At 40.7% G+C, this 18,972-nt stretch overlaps 1 protein-coding gene across 4 annotated transcripts in view; it reads left to right on the top strand.

Moving 5' to 3' along the window:
• The window catches only part of TTC37 (tetratricopeptide repeat domain 37), a 50,095-nt gene extending 36,532 nt beyond the window's left edge, over positions 1-13,563 (top strand). For all 4 annotated transcript variants that reach the window (XM_037372706.1, XM_037372707.1, XM_037372704.1 and 1 more), the window contains 10 exons: positions 204-276; positions 996-1,049; positions 1,160-1,271; positions 2,553-2,681; positions 3,313-3,434; positions 5,256-5,414; positions 7,911-8,063; positions 9,804-9,934; positions 11,621-11,744; positions 13,333-13,563. In XM_037372706.1, the coding sequence (XP_037228603.1) occupies positions 204-276; positions 996-1,049; positions 1,160-1,271; positions 2,553-2,681; positions 3,313-3,434; positions 5,256-5,414; positions 7,911-8,063; positions 9,804-9,934; positions 11,621-11,744; positions 13,333-13,410 (1,135 nt within the window). In that variant the 3' untranslated portion in view covers positions 13,411-13,563. The remainder of the gene's footprint in view (positions 1-203; positions 277-995; positions 1,050-1,159; positions 1,272-2,552; positions 2,682-3,312; positions 3,435-5,255; positions 5,415-7,910; positions 8,064-9,803; positions 9,935-11,620; positions 11,745-13,332) is intronic.
• Positions 13,564-18,972: the final 5,409 nt, after the last annotated feature.

Here is an 18,972-nt window from a genome sequence, read left to right as displayed (position 1 = left end):
ATTTTATTTCTTTAGCCAGCAATGTGACTTAAATGTTTTGTTGTTTGTTTAAAATTACTACCCATGTCTATTTTCAACTACGCTGTGGTGTTTTCTCAGTAGAAGAAAGATCGATCTGGGATTTATAGCAACTGCCAGCTGAGTAGTGGAAGACCAGGTTCATATCTAAACCAGAAAGCCTAATATCCTTTTTCTTTTCCCAGTAATCCTAATAATCCTGCCCTCTGGTCTCTTCTGTCTGGACTAGTTCCACTGTATGCACCACAAAAGGCAAAAGTAAGTGCGTTGCTGTAATACATGTGGGCTGTTCACATCCTGAGTAGTCAGTGAGGTTTTTTTTAACTAAAAAAAAAATCCCACCCTTCAGTACATGGACATTCACTGGTTAATACAAGAATTTAAGGCTTACGTACGCAAGCACATACAGGGCAATGCACGGGTACGTCTTGAAGTTATGTCTCCAGTTATTTGCCTCTTTCATGGGGTAGCACTTCTTTATTTTCTTGAAATAAACAGGAAAAATATGCTAGAATTATTCCAACAAGAAAACGCTGTACCGTGTATAATTTTTTTTTGTTTAGTTTTATACATGTGTGTGTGTATAAAGATCTATTAGGATTTACATATGTTCAATTTGGTTAATCTAGTCCATTTCACTTTTTGCAGTAGCCAGTTATTTCCTTGATGCTTTTATGCTCATTATTAGCTCTTCTCCAAATAAATATGCTTTGTCTTAATTTATGTCAATTTTGTAAACAGAAATAGCACCTGAAAACAAACCCCTTCCTGTGTGGCGTTAAAATTAGAAACACAACGTGTGGATAAGTTCTAATCCTGAATGTCTTTTCCTAATTCTTTAATAAAACATTATACTGTAGGCAAGGAAAAGATCTCATTGTGCAAACACTTTATTTCTGATTAACAAAGATAGAAAGATCTTGGCATTACATTTTGTTTAGAATCAGTCAGGTAATTCAATTTTTTTAATCTTGCAGGGGGGAGCTGTTGCAGGAAAGGTCGCTTGTGTACTTGATGTAAACTTCGAAAAGGTTTGGCTTTCTTAGATTTCAACTTTGTAATTCCATAAACAAGCCTTAAATTAATTCCATCTGATCACTTATGTTATAGTGTTAAGTCACTTTTATGTTCTGTTTTATAGGAAGTCCTGATGAATATTGCGGTGAATCAGTTGGCAGCAGGATGTCACATGTTAGAAGATGAGAAAAACAACCCTCTGAAAAATATTCAGAAGGCAATCCACCTCTGTCCAGGTTACTCTTGTTCTCAAACACACTACTGATTTTGTTTACCCATCAGAAACAAAACTATTGTGCTAACAAAAATAATCCGTTTTTCTTGTGTCGTTTTATTGTTTTACATTATTGATGTATGTTTTGGAGAGAATCCTTATTGGTGAAATTTTAAGTTATTCCATGTTTAGACACGGGGAATTAAACCAGACCAGAAGAAAAAAAAATCACTTGAGTTTTAAGGCTGGTTCTGAAAACATGGGTAATTTCTTAATCCCTCAGCAGGAGAAAAGTATTATGTAGTATAGTAGACAAAAAAGGAAAAAAAAAAGTGCACATGTTCCCTCAGAGTCAGTATGCTACACCAAGCAGAATAGATTTATCCATCGAGCTTGTGAATTTGGATTGGAAATATTCTGCTACAATATGCTGGTTAAGAGCTATAAAGGAGATCTTCATTAAATGTATGAACTGCAAATCTAGTGGCTTTTTTAAGTGCTAATTTGCACTTGCTAGTGAGATACCAAAACTTTGTTTCTTCTGCAGTAATTTTGTTCTGATGCATTAGTGTGGCTGCAAGTTTAAAGTTTCAGTTACTTTCCTATAGGTACATACAAGAGTATGACCACTATTCAAAAGCTGTATGCTTTACCTTTTACTTTGTTAGATCTTCAAGCGTTGTTTCATTTTGCTGGCAAATTTATTATCTTTGGGATGAAAATTTGCGTGGGTGAAATCTTTAGCGGAGCTTGGTCCAGTTCAGGACAGAGGCTACTCTTCCAGTCGTAGATGCTCCTCATGGGGCTAGGTCAGGGTAAAGCTGATGCTGGAATTAGCTGACACTAGAGGTGAGCACTTACTACCATAACTTTTATGCCAGTGGTGAGGCAATACTGAGTCTTTGTGACTGAAAGCTGTGGATGGCATCTTGAGATTTCTGCTGCCACTGTTATGCAGCTCTAAGTGGTAGTCAAGTTTAATCTGTGTACTGAGAAACAAACTGGCGTCTTCAGGTTAGCGCACCAGTGGTTATGTGAAAAATGTATTAGTTGGCTTTAGAAACAGCATCTTTGTCTTACAGTTTGAAGAATCTTACTACTTAGAGGCGAGTAGCTCTCAGCTGCCTTGGGCTGAGCTGATGCAAGGGTCTGATTGAATTACTTGCCTTGCTCTTGCTGTTATTTACAGTGTGTGGTTTCATTGATGGCTATGTTTTTATGCCTAATCTGGTAAAGACCTTTCTAAATGAATGACCAGCATATTTAGAATGGTCACGAGTTGCCTTTAACAATCCTTTTCTAGATAATCCTGCTGCCTGGGCAGTGATAATGGCAGCCTGTCATGCTGAAAACACTGTCGCCTGTCTGAACAGCTCTCAGCCAAAGCGAATAGATCTGGAGATGACCCTTTTATCTACAGTTTCAGCCAAAAGTAAGCTATACTAGATTTCTGATTGAAAAAAGTAAAATAAAAATGAAATCTTCTAAGCTTGCAATACTCTTCTGAATTTCAGAAACTTGCAAATAAGCTGAGAATTTCCCAGTAGTGGTTTGAGCTGCAACTGTACTTTATCACATAAAAATGCTAAATCTTAATGTACAGCTACAGTTAATTATTTAAACACAGGTTGCTTTCCCCTCCAAAGCCTCAAATACTTTTTAAAAATAGCACTTCTCAACTCTGCCTAAATGCATGGATGGATGTTTTACAGTACAGGAGCACTGCTTACAAGGAAAGGCTAAAGTACTCATGAATTCTGTAACTTTTCCTGTAGAGGGGTATCTTTAGCCTCAGTCTTGCTTAGTGTCTGTAGTGTTTTGAAAACTGGAATTAAAATCCCATGTTTGATTTTTATTTTTTTCAAACCGTTAAATCAAATGGTGTATTCTTTTTTCCCCCCTTCTTGCTTTTAAGTTTATAGTCTCTTAACATTCCCGCTAATGAAGGAAGCCATTTCAGGTTTATACTCCTCGTTCTTGTTTACCAGATCTAGAGCATGTGACATTGTATGGCACTACAGCATATACAGTAGTCTGGTTAAGTGTTTTATCTTGTTTTGCAGCTGGAGAAAGTAACCTTCCACGTAATTATATCCAGACTCTCGAGGACTGGTGTCTATGTCAAGCTATTACCAGTCTAGAGGAGACTGGTAAACTCTCAAAAGCTGAAGCTCTTTGTACCAAGGTATGATGGCGTCATGCTGGCAGATTGTGGTGCAATTGTACAGAAATCATGGTATGTGTGCATTTACAAAAACATAATCTTTGGATTAGCAACTGTCTGCTCCATCAGAGCTACAAGATGCAATAGTAGTTAGCATTTTCTCCTCTCCCCAAGATACTTGGTCTGTTTGCAGCATGAAAACTGTGTTAATAGTTGAACTAAGCAGTGTATGATGAGACAAAGCTAAGTCTGCCTTTCCTGCTTTTATTCATTAACCTAGTGTTAAGCAAAACATGACAGAAGTTCAAGACAAGAAGTCCAGGTAGGAGACTTGCAGGGGGCTTCAGTGTCTTCTACTCTGTTGTGTTGGTACTCCATTTTGGAGCCACAAGTGGATGCTACAAGTTTATTAGAAAAGTCTTGAGGCAGCACAGTTGGGAGTGTGGACTAGGGTGTTAACAAGCCTCAAGTGTGTGTTTTATGTGTTCAAGAACAGAAGACTTGACAAAAGATAAGCAAACAATAGGACTCAGCAGCACACATCCCTGACTTTCATTAAGGAAAGTGACTAATCTCATGCAAATGCGATCCTTGCTTATGGCATTTCTGTATTAACAGGGAAGAGAGTTTAAAAATAACAAAACACCAAAACAAAAAGTCACTGAACATGCTGGTTTTCTAGGGAAAGTACTTTCTTGTCTCTTTGCTTGATGAGGAGGTGTTTTCCTCTTCTGGCCATCATGTCTTACCATTAGCAAGGATCAAAGACTTCTAGACATGCAAGGTGGTATCTGGCCATGGGGGAAGGTTATGGTGGGGTTTGTTTGGGTTTTGTTAGTTAAATTGCTTGGGGAGAAGATAGTTGGTGCCTGCAATTTATAAAGAAACAAGAGTTACGTTCTCTGATACTCAGACTCTCATTGATGGTTTTGGACTCCAGGATTCTCAGAACGCAGTGTAACTGGAGAGGATGAGTCAGGCACTGCAGTCTTTCAATTTGACACAGGCAACGTGATTCCACACTTGTTAATGGTGGAAAATTGCAGCAAATATTAGCAGCTTCTTTTGTGTTTCAGAAAGCCTCTGGATGTTCGTGCGTTCTTTGCAAAGCAGCAGCTTTTTAAGGACTCTCAGACAACATTTTTTTTTTTTTTTTTTAAAAAAACAGGCTGAAAAGTACCAGTGTTGTTTCTTAGAGAGGATCTGGTTTGAGTTACAATTCTTAGAAGTATTGTGATTGATTTGAAAAGTTAAAAAAACTTGTAATGTGACTTGCAGAAGCTTCACATGCTTCGCCTGGGAAGGATGAAGCAACAGATGGCTAGTTTTCTGTCTCCTTTTTTGCATGAATTTGTCCTAAAAAGTACTCTGTAGGTTTCTGCTGTTACTGAACAGGAGATGTTTAGTAAAGTGCTTCTGTTCCAGTGAGAGTAAAGCACCTTAGCTGGAAGAACTGAAATTGCTTGGAACAATCTCAAGGTTACTTACAGCCACAAGAGAGGTTTTTGCCTCCGTTAGCCAAAAAGTTGTAATAATTGTGAAGCCAAAGGAGAATGAGAGGACTGCCATTTACCTGTCTTTCAGAAACCTCTGAAAGGGTAGGACATGTACAAAATTTAGGATAGACTTCAAATGTATTTTGAGGACAGAAAAAAACAGTATCTGTTTTCATGTGTCAATTCCTGGAACACTCCTTTGTGCAGAGTAGGAGGAAAATGCCATGTTGTGAGCATCCAGAGAATGCTTCCAATGCTGTTTTCTGTAAAGACCAAAATGGAAAAATCAAAGTATCTTCTGTTAGTTGGAAATGATAATTCTGATATCACATTGTTTTGGGTTTAGGGTTTAAAAAGTTGCCCTGAGCACCCGGCTCTGTTTTTGCTTTTGAGACAAGTTCAGTGTAAGCAGCTGTTGCAGTCTCACAAAGAACTTCCAGAAAATGTCCTGGAGGAGCTTCGCAAGACAGTCATGACCACTTCAACTTCAGTTGCAGCTTGGCAGGTAAGTGTGGATCCTCTCCCTGACTTTGGTGTGTGGCTCTCAGCAGAGCATGCACCACTGTAGGTGGGTGCGAGTCTGTTTCACTGTTGGGTTTTATTTGTCTGCCAACAGCCAGTGGCAGAAAAAACCAGCTTATATTCAGTTCACTTTAAGGTTGTAACATGTTAACTTTCTTTAATAGTTGAAATAACGAGGACCGTTAGTTAGAGCAAGCAGACATGGAGGCAGGAGCATTAAAAACTTGAGATAAACCCCTGGCACCTGTGTCTTTAGGAACATGTGACTTGGCATGTGGACATAAACCAGCAAGTATTTTCATGTGGTAATATACAATTGTTTATTCAGGGTCAGAAAACCTGAGTAAGTCTTTTTCCATAATGATATCCTGACATGAGTTGTCACTGTTGTTTTGGCTAAGTTGAGCCTGCAGGGAAGAGAAATCAGTCCCAGTGAGAGTGTTCACTCCCTCCCTCCCATGGGATAATTTTTAGTTAATGTGAAGGTGCTATAACTCACTTCATAGGCTTTTTTCTGTGAGACAGTCTGAAAAGTCTGTCTCACACATGCCAAGAGATCTTTCTGGTGATCCAGCATATTTATTTATTTATTTCCTAACTGTTGCTGTTAGTTACAGTTACTATCTTCCTTTACCAATGTTAGCAGCATGTTGTTTAGAAAAATTCCATGAATTTTAAGAGTCCTTTATGTAGTTGCAGGTTTTATGGTGTTTCCTCTGCCTGTTGAACAAATAAAACTCTGTTTGTGGTAAGATTTACTGAAGCTGATTTCAGTCATAGAAGATCAGTGCAAGGCTGCTTGTTATAGGGCTGCAAATCCTCTTCCTGTATGAGTATCGTTTGTGGAACAGTGTTCTTTTGACACATTTTTCTTTTGTTTGTGAGTCTTCATCTTTCTGAACTGCAGAACTCATTCAGATGGATTTGCAAAATATGGGGGCACGCAAGACATGATTGTATCCTCTAATTTAGTAATATATTTTGAAAATGGGAGTAGGGCTTGCACATTCTTCACGCATCACTTGCATAGCCAACTGTCGTCTTGCTTACAAGCAGGGGGAGTAAGTGAACTGAAAAGTGTATGTGATTTGTGGGGAGGGAAGAGTTGTTTTGTTTGTTTTAATACAGGCCTCAGGTAAGACACCTCTGAGGAAGATCTTTGCAGTCTTCAATTAAAGGAGATACTTCTCGGGGCTTGGATGTCATTCTGAAAAAGTCTGGTTGCTGTATCTGTTCCTAATGGATAGATCTATGCTTTAATGTTTTCTGGCTCTAGACTTCCGAAGAGTTTGATAAATGTTTTGTCTTACTCGGAAGCATCTATTGTGATGCCTTACAGTTACACTAAAGGTAGGGAGGCCATTAAATTTCCTTTTTGCTTAAGGTTTTGCCTTTTGTCTAAATGGTAGTTTTGCAGGATTTAGGAGTTCTGCTGTTCTGATGGCTGTTCTACTTTTTGTGCTGTGGATTACCAGGAAAATAAAGAAAAACTGATCTGGCAGAGCTGCCATTGTGCCTTTACATGAAGGTTCTTTTCTCCTTCAGATTTTGAATGCTAGGTTATCTTCAGCTGCAAAGAGCTGAGGCTGAGGAAAGCTGGAGGGGTTTTTTATTGCACATGAATGGATGTTTTACTTTACAAAGCAGTCCTGCAGATTGGTGTCAAGGATGCACAATCTCACTAGTGTTAGTAAATACCTCCTAGTGTGTCTCTTCTTAATGGTAGATAACTTCTTAACCCTTACTGATGCATAGAATTTTGCCCCTTCTAACACCAGGCAGTCTTCAGCTAGGAAAAGGCTAAGGACCTTTGCTTAAAAGCAAGTGAATTTTGGTTTTTATTAAGAAATTGCTTGTTTGCTTGGCAATCCAACAAAGAATATTTCTAAATGTGGCTTGTGCATCTTGATGCATATCATGTACATGTCAGGAATTTGCAAACTTGTGGCTATGTCTGCTTCAAAACATGTGCCATGACCGCAGATTTAAAGAGGGAGGAATTAGAATCCTTTTCTTTCTTTTCATGAGCAAATCCAGGATATCCTGTGCTGAAGGAGCAGGAGCATGAAACTGCACAGATCCCAGTGCCTTACTTCCTTTGCCCCATGCAGGCTCCTCCAGCATGACTCTGCTGGGTCAGAAAATGTGTAGATAATGAGCTCAGGCTCGCATTGTCATGTCTGTCATGTTCCTGGCATTACTTAGATGGGCTGGGCAAACCTATCAAACAGTTTTCCATGAGTGGTCTAGGGAACTCCGGAATAATTTGCTGTAGTGAGGTGTACTGCCAGCTCTGCAGCAGACTGCATTTTCCTGCAGGGCAGTGGGCAGTATGTTCTTGGAATGAGGGCTGGATGTATGGTGGTGTTTTAGCTAATAGTATGCTGCGGTACTCTTACAAATTGAACTAAAAGATATTACCTAATGCATGTGTGTTTCAGTGCCTCCATAACTGATTTTGTTCAATGTTTATTTTCAGTGGCTGGCAAAAGTGTATCAGTCTCAAAGAATGATGGTTGGAGCAGAGATGTGTTACAGAAAGAGTCTACAGTTGGCATCACAGCAGGGCAGCTGGAATGGGAAGTTATCCAGTCTGTTCTGCCTAGCTATGCTCGCACTGGAGATCTGCATGGTAGGATAATCAAAATTATATATATAACTGCATGATTCAACAGGAGTTCACGGGATGTAGGACTTCCGCAGTCTTTAAATGAAGCCCCTGTTCAAATGACTTAGCATTCTGTGAATGACAACTACAAAATCAGACTGTGAGGGGCAGCGGACTGTTTGTGGAATGTCTCTTTGTAAGAGAGGTTGCTGTGAAATAATCACAAAGAAGCCCTGTGTACATAAAGAAGCTAAGTTGTTCAGTAAGGCTTGTTTCTCTAATAACAGATTCAGATCGATCATCCAAATTGACATACCCTTCAAGTCTTTGTCCTCTTGTTCAGACAACTGCCTAAATAAATGTTTTTCATGCACAGGTGCATGGACACTTCCGTCAAGTTTCAAGTAATTTTATGCTGTATGGTCATTTCTAGATATGGCTCCTTGCCTTGAAGTATAAAAACAATGTAAGGGCAGTGTACCTTGTGGTATAATGAAAATCATTCTACTCCCTGCACCAAGGTGAACATAACTCAAATTCTTGGCGAGTGTCTGTTCCCTTTAAGCATTGTCTCTAGAAGCTTGACGTGCATTACCACATTTCTTTAAAGGCTGGTGTAAAACACAGATACTGCTGTGATCTTGGCTAAAGCTTTTTTGTGTATTTTAACAGATGATCAAGGTAAGAGCCATAATCAAAATCAGGCAAAGGAACCCCATATGTCCTGACCGCTTATATAAGAAAACCCAGTCACTTTTACCAAGGATAAAGCTGTAAAGCTGTTGCTCCTGGTGTGAAAAGAGAATCCCCCTCAGTGTAGACAAGTTTCTTTCTCACAAACCATATGCTTCAAAAGACAGAATTTGTTAAGTGACAGGATTTTTCCTCCCATGGTTCTTCTGTCTGTTTTCTAGTGGTCTGCTCCCTGTTTCCTGTAGCTCCTAAATGTCTCCACAGGTTGCAAGATACTTGCTAAGTTAATTAATACTACATCTTCAAGTGCTGGCCTGAATTACCTGAGAATATACAAGACTTTGTTTTAAAATATGATTAGTATAAATTTTACTGTCTTACGTCTACTATTTGCATGAGCAAAGCAGCTGATGAGTGGTTTTCTTTTCAGCCTCTCTAATCTGCGCTGGCAAAAAGCCTCCTGAAAACCGTGCTCACACCCAAGAAAACTTGTGTTTGAAAATTACTTGTCTCCCATTTACCTGTCCAAATGAAAATTTGGGCACCCCTTCAAATACAGCAATTTGAATGCTATCCAGACACAATGGAGATAATAAGGTTTTTCTTAAGCATAGTTGCTCTGTTAGGTAACTACTGTCTTGAAGTTGGTTTTTACTTCTGGTAAAATATGATGCCACTTCTGGGGATAAATTCTACATTCTAGAGTAGTCTTGTACATGGGATGAAGATTTACAAGCTGAAGAGCAAATAAGTGTTTCTGATTAAAACAAGCATTACTAAAACATGCATGGAAAAAACAGAGATTCTTTGCATAAATGAGCAAGTGGAATGCTGGCAAGGCTGGTCCTAGGATACTGAATGTGACTTTTCCAGGCTCTTCTAACCACTGTTTGTTGAGGTTTTTTGAAGAAACTTCTTTATAAATTGCCAAATAATCACAACACTTCAATTAAGCTCTCTCTCTCTAGAGAGCTGCAAACAAAACCTGATTTACACTACATACTACAATAAAGCTCTTTCTTTTTTCTTTATTTTTCTATTTTTCTCCCCCCTGCCCCTCCTTTATCATAGGCTGATGTCTCAAATGAGCACTGGCCATCCTTGGTTCAGGAGGCAACAACTGAGGCTTTGAAACTTTCTTCTAGCCCCCTGGCAGCTCTCCTACAAGCATTGCTACAGTGTAACCGTAAAATGGGAGCAAGGTATGCATGATCTTTTAATTTTAAATTGAACACTCTGTGTAAAGAACAAGCAGTCATTACCCTCAGATGTAACTCCAAGAAGTAAAAGAAAATCACAAACAGGAAATAATTCTTGAAGTAGTATGGCAGTTAAAATGGAGAGGTGGGGAAGCAGTTAGTAGTGTGGGGAGCAGGAGGCAGCAGAATGTGCCTCCTTTTCTGAAAAAAAATGTTTATGACCTTCATACCAAGAGAAAAACAGCCGTTAAGACAACTTCTGTTTTAATAGCATGTTAACTAAAGAAATTAATCAGGAAAACTGTACATTCTCAAAGATCTTGTTAAATAGCACAGTGGAAACAGGTATCATACTCTGTCTACTGCTGGGTTTCATTTTGATCCTAAATTGAGCTCGCATGCAAAGTTCCTGTTCATGCCCAGACAACTAGGTGCCCATTGTGGAAAGAGAAGAAGATTTGGGGAAGGAGCAGGGCTTGGAAACCTCCTGCTTTGTGGGTTTGGTTATTAAATCTACCTTGTCTTTTGCAGTGTTTTTGCTTAAGCTATGGAAAATTGGAATGTTCTTGATGGCTTTGTTCAATAATTTCACCTGGTTTTATAGATAATGCAAAAAAACTGGCTTAGTTTCTCTGTGGGCTTTTGGGAAGGTGGCAGGCAGTCAAATGTAGTTGTGATGGTTGTCAATTTTAACAAAACTGGGCCGAAAACTTACTTAATCAATTAAAATCAGTCTTACTGCAATTTCAGATACTAATTTATGTGAACAGTAAGAAACAGAAACACCTTACCTGCCTAGGTGTTTCAAAATCCTGAAACAAGAAATTAATCTTAAGTACAAAGAACAAACAAAAACCAGATGTAACCTCTCACAGCCTTTAAAATCACAATGTACTGGAAAGTCGCATTGGTTATAAAAGACAGAATTCTTGAAACAAGAGCCAAAGCTGATTGGAGCACCAGTGAATGAATACGACATCTGTAAACTTAATTGCCAGTTTTTACCAGATTTCTAATGACACAGTGAATTTGAAAATGTCTTGGATAGGTATAAACTAGCGGTGTTGGAAGGTAGTATCAGCCAAGTGGAATTTTAGACTTTGTGTAGCACTCTTTTTTCCAGTTTCCATCTCTTCTGCAATTTTGCGTTTTGCCTCTGCATTTGCAGGAACTGCAGCACCTTTTCTGAGTGCCTGGATTAAGTATATTTGTGTATAATATTAAATTCTGGGATTTTTACAATTTATCGTGACACCTGCTTCTCTCAGGTGCAGTCTTCCAAAAGATGTATTTCATAGCTTTTAAACAGGATAATACCTGCTATACTTGTTCAGCAGGTACAAACTGAGACCAAGAGTTCACAGACAGATTATGTTTATCATGTTATTGTAGCAGTCATAAACTCTGCTCTGTCAGTGTAATTTGGGTTACTTGCTAGTTAAAGCAGTAACTTGAGTGTAATATACCAAGCATGACAGCGGTAGCAGTATTCCTCAGCATTCTAGGTGCAACGATGTAGGAAACAAAGGAGTGTACAGCTCTGCTCCCTCACTTTCTTGGGTGGTATGTAATTAAGGATTTTCCCTTATATTATTCCTGATCATTGTTGCTTGCTCTGGAACACTGGTATGTTACATGCCACCTATTCAGTTGCATTTGATTTTGATTATGTTTTGATTATGCTTCTAGGGAGACTCGTCGAATGTTGGAAAGAGTGGTTTATCAACCGGGGAATCCAGAAACCATAGTGTCAGTGGCACGCTGGTACCTGCTGCAACATCTGTATGCCAAAGATGATTACGAATTAATAGATGTAAGACAGTCCACTTTACACAGAAATTCTGTCAATTTATATTGAATATTGTGCCTGCAACTTGGAAGTGGGGTGGAGGGAGGCTGGGGAGGTGCTGGCTTGCCTGCTCTAAGGTTGCAAGGTTAAAGGATTCTACGCTGATGAAATTACCTCAGTTTTTGAAATTGCATCAAGTCTGTTTGAAAGTCTTCCATTCCTCCATGCAACGCTAATAAAAAACCAAGCAGTAATACCTCTCTGATGCAAACTGGCAAGAATTCTACTAGTGACTCTTCAGTAGACATGAGGACCATTTTGTTAGAATTTTACAAGAACATACTAAAGCACTGAAAATGTGAATTCCCTCAAGCCTGTCTGGAACAGTGCGGTATCCTTGACCCAATAGATCTGAACAGTAGAGTGCTGTACTTTCTGTACTTAAGACTTTCATTACATCTGTAATGGTACATTATTTTCAGTATATAGTAAATGGTACATTAGTTTCTGTTGACAGTACTTCACAAATGGATTTGCTCAAACTCACAAATCCACACAGCTCTTTCACGTGATGCAAAGAGGGGTGCTTCATTTTGGTTGTAATTGGAGTCATTGAGCTACTCAGACTCTGAATACACTCTCCTAATAATCTCCTTGCTGCCTCCATTGGCACAATGAGCTTTTTTGCCCAGATTAACAACTATGCCCTGGTGAAACTTTGAATCCATAACAAAATGCATTTGGAGGCACGACACATCAAGTAGGCTCAGCATTGACAAAAATTCATACACAGACACACAGGTTCATAAAAAAAGCTAGAATTAATGAGTTCAGATGACTGTGGTACAATCTCATGGCACTTGCTTCCTCAAAGTCATCTGTACTTCCTACCAATGGGTATAATAACAATAACAGCTAAAGATTTTCTTGACTCTCCTTAATGGTTTTCCGTTGTAATATATGGATGTTGCGCATATATATATGTATATGTATATACATATATATACACTACAATATATATAGTAGTATAATGTGATTGGATTACAAGTGCTGGAAGTTTATGAGCATCTGGAACATTAGGCTGCCATGGGAGCTTTTTTAGTAGTAGAAAAGCTGCACATAGGAGGTGTGGAAAATAAATCAATGAAGGGTAAATTTAAATGGGGGCAGCAGAAGGATACCTTGGCAGCCTTGTTTAAGTAGCTGCAGAGAATGCTCCTGTTTGGCAAATTGAGATTTATACAGATGTACTAGGAGGAGGCAAGTGTGTGTCAGCAGGGAGATAGGTCTCACCTAGCTCTGCTTGTTTCATTGCCAGAAGGTAGCTTTACTTGTCAAACTTAGTCTCAGCCTCCAGAACGGAGGAAGCAGTTGTAGGGCATTGCAAATGACTGCTGGTGTAGCAGGTCACTACAGGGTGGAGTTTTTTGAAGGCCTGATGTTTTAAGCAAGCTGATGCATGATGTTGAGTATTACCTAACTGGGTTTATGGGTTATGTCATCTTTTAGGGAAACTGCATAGCATAAATTAAAATGCACTTGAAATTACCAGTAAAACACTACCAGTAAAATGTTGAATTCTCGGGTTTTCATTGTTTGTTGTTCTCTGCAGATGCTTATAGAAAATGCCAAAGCTAATGGAGATGTTAGAGCTCTGGAACTAAATGAAAAATTGTCAGCAAGTGCCTAGTATGGACTGTCTCAAGCAACAAGTCTTCCATTCATCCAACTTCATCTGTCCATCTTCCAGGAGAATATGTGGTCTGGGCTTTACTTGTTTGTGTCTGGTTTTGATTTTGTCTGCAACTTTGTCTTTTGTTCAAGAAAAAGTAGAACTACAGTAGGTTATTCTTGTTGAGTCATGGCATCACAGACTGGTTTGGGTTGGAAGGGACCTCAAAGACCATCCAGTTCCACACCCCTGCCCCGGGCAGGGACACACACACACACACACACACACCCTTCCCCAGCGCAGGCTGCTCCCAGCCCCGTCCAGCCTGGCCTTGAGTCCTGCCAGGGATGGGGCACCCACAGCTGCTCTGGGCAGCCTGGGCCAGCGCCTTGCCGCCCTCACGGGGGAGAATTTCTTCCTGATATCGAGCCTAAATCTGCCCTCTTTCAGCGTAAAGCCATTCCCATTGTCCTATCCTACATTCCTGTGTAAAATGTCCCTCTCCAGCTGTAATTTGGTTTGCATAGCAAGGTTTTGGGTGGTAGTGGGAGGACTACATGGGTGGCTTTTGTGAGAAGCTGCCAGAAGCTTCCTCCATGTGAGGTGACATAGAGGTGACACCTGCTGGCTCCAGGATGGACCTGATGCTGCAAGCCCATTGGTGATGGTGGTAGTGCCTCTGGGATAGCACATGAAGAAGGAAAAACAAGATAAAAATCTGTGCCAGCAAGAGAGAGGAGCGAGCGACAACTCTGCAGACACCCAGGTCAGTGCAGAAGGAGGGCAGGAGAAGAGCAGAGATCCCCCGGCAGCCTGTGGTGGAGACTGTGGTGAGGCAGGCTGCCCCCATCCACCCATGGAGGTTAACGATGGAGCAGATCCCCACCCACAGCCTGTAGAGGACCCCACATCAGGGCAGGAGGGTGCCTGAAGGAGGCTATTGACCCATGGGCAGCCTGCACTGGAGCAGGTTTGCTGGCAGGACTTGTGACCCTGTGGGGGACCCACGCTGGAGCAGGCTGTTCCTGAAGGACAACATCCCATAGGAGAGACCCACGCTGGAGCAGGGGAAGTGTGAGGAGGAAGGAGTGGCCGAGACAGCATGTGATGGACTGACTGCAGCCCTATCCCCCTGTGCTGCTTAGGGGGAAGAGGGAGAGAAATCAGGAATTAAGTCCAGGAAGAAGGGAGCAGGAGCAAAGGTGTTTTTGTGATTTGATTGGTAATAAATTAAACTAATTTTCCTCAAGTTGAATCTGTTTTGCCTGTGATGGTAATTGATTGAGTGATCTCCCTGTCCTTATCTCGACCCACAAGCCTTTCATTGTATTTTCTTTTCCCTGTCTGGTTGAGGAGGGGAGTGATAAGACTAGTTTTGGTGGGCACCTGGCATTTTGCCAGGATCAAACCACCCACACCAGCTTTCTTGTCTGCTGGTTTAGGTACTGGAAGCTCGCTAAAAGGTTTCCCCAGAGCCTTTTCTTCTCCAGGATGACCAAACCCAAATCAGCCTGTCTTCACAGGAAAGGTGCTCCAGCCCTCTGATGATCCTATACTTTATCTGAAAGGAAAACCCTGAATTTTGCTTTTGTTTTCCTCCTCACTGAAACTTCAGCACTATTCACAATGGAGAGTACTTGTCTGTATTTCCCCCTTGGCCACACACAGAAGTACAATATTAACGGCATTGGCAGTGATGCGAGGTTTTGTTGGCATAGAATTTACTAGCTAAGTAGCAGCTAACTTTTCTTCTCTCCCAGATACTGTAAAACAATGAGAGATTTAAAATGCCTGTATTATTCTGATATACTTTATTTTGCAGTTGAGACCCAAATTCACTTGGAACTTCCATGTGGTGTCAGTTTATACCTTGTTAAATTATATATTTTTTTTTAAGCTAGTTTTAACTACAGCAGTGTATCCTCTTGACTGCAGGCTTCAGTGAACATTCCCATCAAGAAAAGCTTGTGATCATCAGGGACAGGGTCATATTTATAAATGTGTATAACAGGCTCTATTTATGTCTAGATAATTCTGCTGCGGACTGCTTAGTTGGATGAGTCACGACCAGTGGCTCTTAAGACGTGATGTTATTTTGCCTTTCAGTACATGAAAATAAATAATAAATCAATGACTAATCTGTTAATGTCGCCATTGAGATTTTCAAGCTGTTGACAGGAGTCACGATAGCTCTCCATTTCCTGGTTTAAAGTTTCTTGAAGCTACTGTCTGTTCACCGAAGGTTTATGACGGCTCATGCAATCCCGTGTCACAGAGACAAAAGGGCACTTCCCAAGGGCCGCAGTGGGGGTGCCTTGGGCACAGGGTGGTTTCAGAACCATTTGTATTGGGCTTAAAGAAAGCAGGGTGCCGAGCCGGGGTGCGTGGGGCATGCATCGCTGCAGCCGGCTGTGCACGGTGGTCTCTGGAAAGTGGGCGAGAGCTGCACGTGTGCCACTGTCGTCTTAAATTGGAAAACTAAGCTCAGTAGGCTGGGGTTCTGCTCTGTGGAGGTGAGTAGAAGCTTCCCTGAATGGCAAGAATCCCTCTTTGTCTCCCACACTTTTTTCCTCCCACCCATCTCCATGCCAAAGACCTTCTGTAAAAAGCTTTTTCCCAGTAAATTTAGATCCATTGTGGTTCCCTTCACAGCCTGCTGTCACATAGTCTTGAACCATCAGTAACTGCAGATATTAAAAGCGAACGTTGCAAAAGCCAGACTCGTGACTCTCAAGACTAGCTATAGCTTTTTTTAGCTTGCTGCTATTAAAAACCGGGAAAAGTTCTTGCAGCGTATAGTTTGCATCCCTGGTGTATGGTCTCTGTATTTGTGCCTCCTACTCTAGTGGTGGGAGAGCCATCATTGCCAGCTCTATGACAGCTGCCTGCCCTTGGTGCCTCGGGCAGAGATCCTGCTCCACGAGCGTTAGCATGTACTTTCTTCGGCACTAAACCTTAAGTACTTTCCAACACCCAGGAGGACAGACAAGTAACAACTGGCCAGAGAAACCAGCGAAATAGCTGTCAACAGTGAATATTCCGTATTAGGAAAAAAAATAACAATAGTAGAGTTTTTTTCCCTTCAGAAGACCATGAAGTTACTTCTACTGTGATGGGTGATGAACTCCGTGAACACAATAATTATACAGCCCAAAGCTATATTACATGCCCCATAGGAAAAAAGCCCCCACATCTGGCTACCACCTACTCACTGAAAAGTGCTCAGGGAACAGGAGTTTAAATTTTAGCTTCTGTAAAACCCAGCAGTATGAGGTAAAAATCTTGCTCTCCTTTTTTTAACAGTGTACAGGGTCTACAAAATCAAGACTTTGTAGAAGGTCTGCTGAAACACTGAAAAAAACTTCGTAAGTTCATGCAGGTTGAGACAGCCCTGTGTTCTATACTGTTGCAGAGGTCAGCTTTAGAATGCAAAGTGCTGTAGGAAGGCACACGAGCATCGCTGCGTTGGGGAACAGAGAGTTGTTCATGGATTTCATTGCCTGGGAAGACAGTTCAGCTGCTATTAGTGTAAAGAGGGAAAAAATAAACACTCCCCAACTGTAATTTGTTCTGTCATGGCTTGTGCTGAAGGCAGAATGGAATGAGGCCTAATGAATTTCAAGGTGGAACTTTTCACTGCTTCAGATATGAAGGGTTTTATATGCTGGTTACATTTCCTTTCACATGAACATCAGACAATGGCTTGCTTCTGAGTATTTTATTTATTTGGGTCTTGCATGTTCATCTCATTCTCTGTTCCCCAAGAATTGCTGGATTGGGTTTCAGCTCAACTTTTGAGCTTCTCTTAAGATGGTATCATGAAGTACAGTGGGCAATTGCATTATTAGTGTGTAACAAAACCACAGGTGTATACTTCTCTCCCCAATACTTCTGTTTGAAACCTTTTATATTTAAAAAATAATAATAATTTAAGATTTATAGATATAAACCCCTTGAAAACTGTTTTTTCATGCTACACAAATGCACCCTTGCAAGGAAAAGTACGTCCCTAACCCTGCAGCCCAGCTGAGTATCATCCTGGATGTCTAGATTTCAGCTTTCCTTCTCCCCCCATTAATTTGCTTTCTAATGATTTAACTGAACAGCTGACAGTTAAATAACTTCTACATTTAGTGTTCTCACGGGAGAGAGGGATCATTCTGAGTTGGGTCACAGTGTGGAGTGATAAATACTGAGATAACTCTTTTATGCAGTGAAGTCGTTCAAACAATAGCGATGTTCCAAATATATATTCACATGTGATCTGAATTTATAATTAGGCCCTCAAACCCTTCTGTTGTAATCATAGAAATCAGTGGTTAGATAAAGCAACATTTGGTTGTGCTGTATTGCCATGTGAGAGGACAGGTAGACAGACTGATAGACGGACAGACAGGTAGCTAGACAGATGGACTGATGGATAGGTAGACATAGACAGACAGACATAGACTGATGGATAGATGGTAGGGTGATACACTGATAGACTGATGGATAGATAGACATAGACATATAGATAGACATAGATGGATAGGCTGATAGATTAGAAAGACAGACTGATAGACAGACAAGAAACGTGTAGCAGTATTTCTATCCTTTTCTCGGTTCCAGGGTTAGACTTTGAAGGTTGTCCTGGTTTTTCTCTTTCTCTTTTTCTTTTTCCTTTTTTTCTTTTTCTCTTTTTCTTTTTCTTTTTTCTTTTTCTTTTTTCTTTTTCTTTTTCTTTTTTTCTTTTTCTTTTTTCTTTTTCTTTTTTCTTTTTCTTTTTTCTTTTCTCTTTTTCTTTTTCTCTTTTTCTTTTTCTTTTTCTTTTTCTTTTTTTTCTTTTTCTTTTTCTTTTTCTTTTTCTTTTTTTAACACCATGTGCTTTTAGAAACACATTCATCCATAACCTTGTATTTCACCTTTTTGCTGTCCCTCGGTATACCAGGAACCACAGCACCCAGGGTACTTGGTGGGGAGGCAGGTCCACCAAGCTGGACTAACAGCTGTTTCACCAGCAGCCAAGCACACAGGGCAAGAAAAGGATGACAGTGCCTGCAAGAAGCTAAAGAAAGGCAGTTTGGGAGGCTGCCTCAGCCCCAGGTGTCCTGCTGTGACTGCAGTAATGGACTTCAGGTCTACAGTGAAAGCAGAGCTCCCTGTAATGGGCAGAACATACAGAGACCAAAATACGGATCCAGAATAGCTCAGACACTGCTGTGTGTGGGGATTTCAGCACTGTGGCTTCCTGCTGCTTGTAGGCAACGTGCCCAACACGCACCCGACGCGGCAGCAGGCGCGGGGCTGGGGGCCTTTCCCGCGCTGTTCGTCTCTGTAGAGCCTAGCCACAAACAACATGCAGAAATCTGCCACTTAGGTGGCTGTTCTTTGCTTTTGACCAGATGTGAGTGGTTTCTAGGACTTCTTACTGACTGGGAAAAGTTTAAATGTACCCAAGTTTCCACCTGCAGGAGCAATGAGATTGATTGCTGAAGTGGCGTTCCCTACCGACTGCATCGATTCGGGTTCAGCCACCTTGCTGTGCAGGTCTGGCTTCTCAGACAAGCCACCTGTAGTCCATGGCTTCAGAAACCTGCTTTT

The sequence above is a fragment of the Falco rusticolus genome, chromosome Z, assembly GCF_015220075.1.
Source record: "Falco rusticolus isolate bFalRus1 chromosome Z, bFalRus1.pri, whole genome shotgun sequence".
Lineage (NCBI taxonomy): Eukaryota > Metazoa > Chordata > Aves > Falconiformes > Falconidae > Falco > Falco rusticolus.
This window is presented reverse-complemented; position numbering and strand designations above follow the sequence as displayed.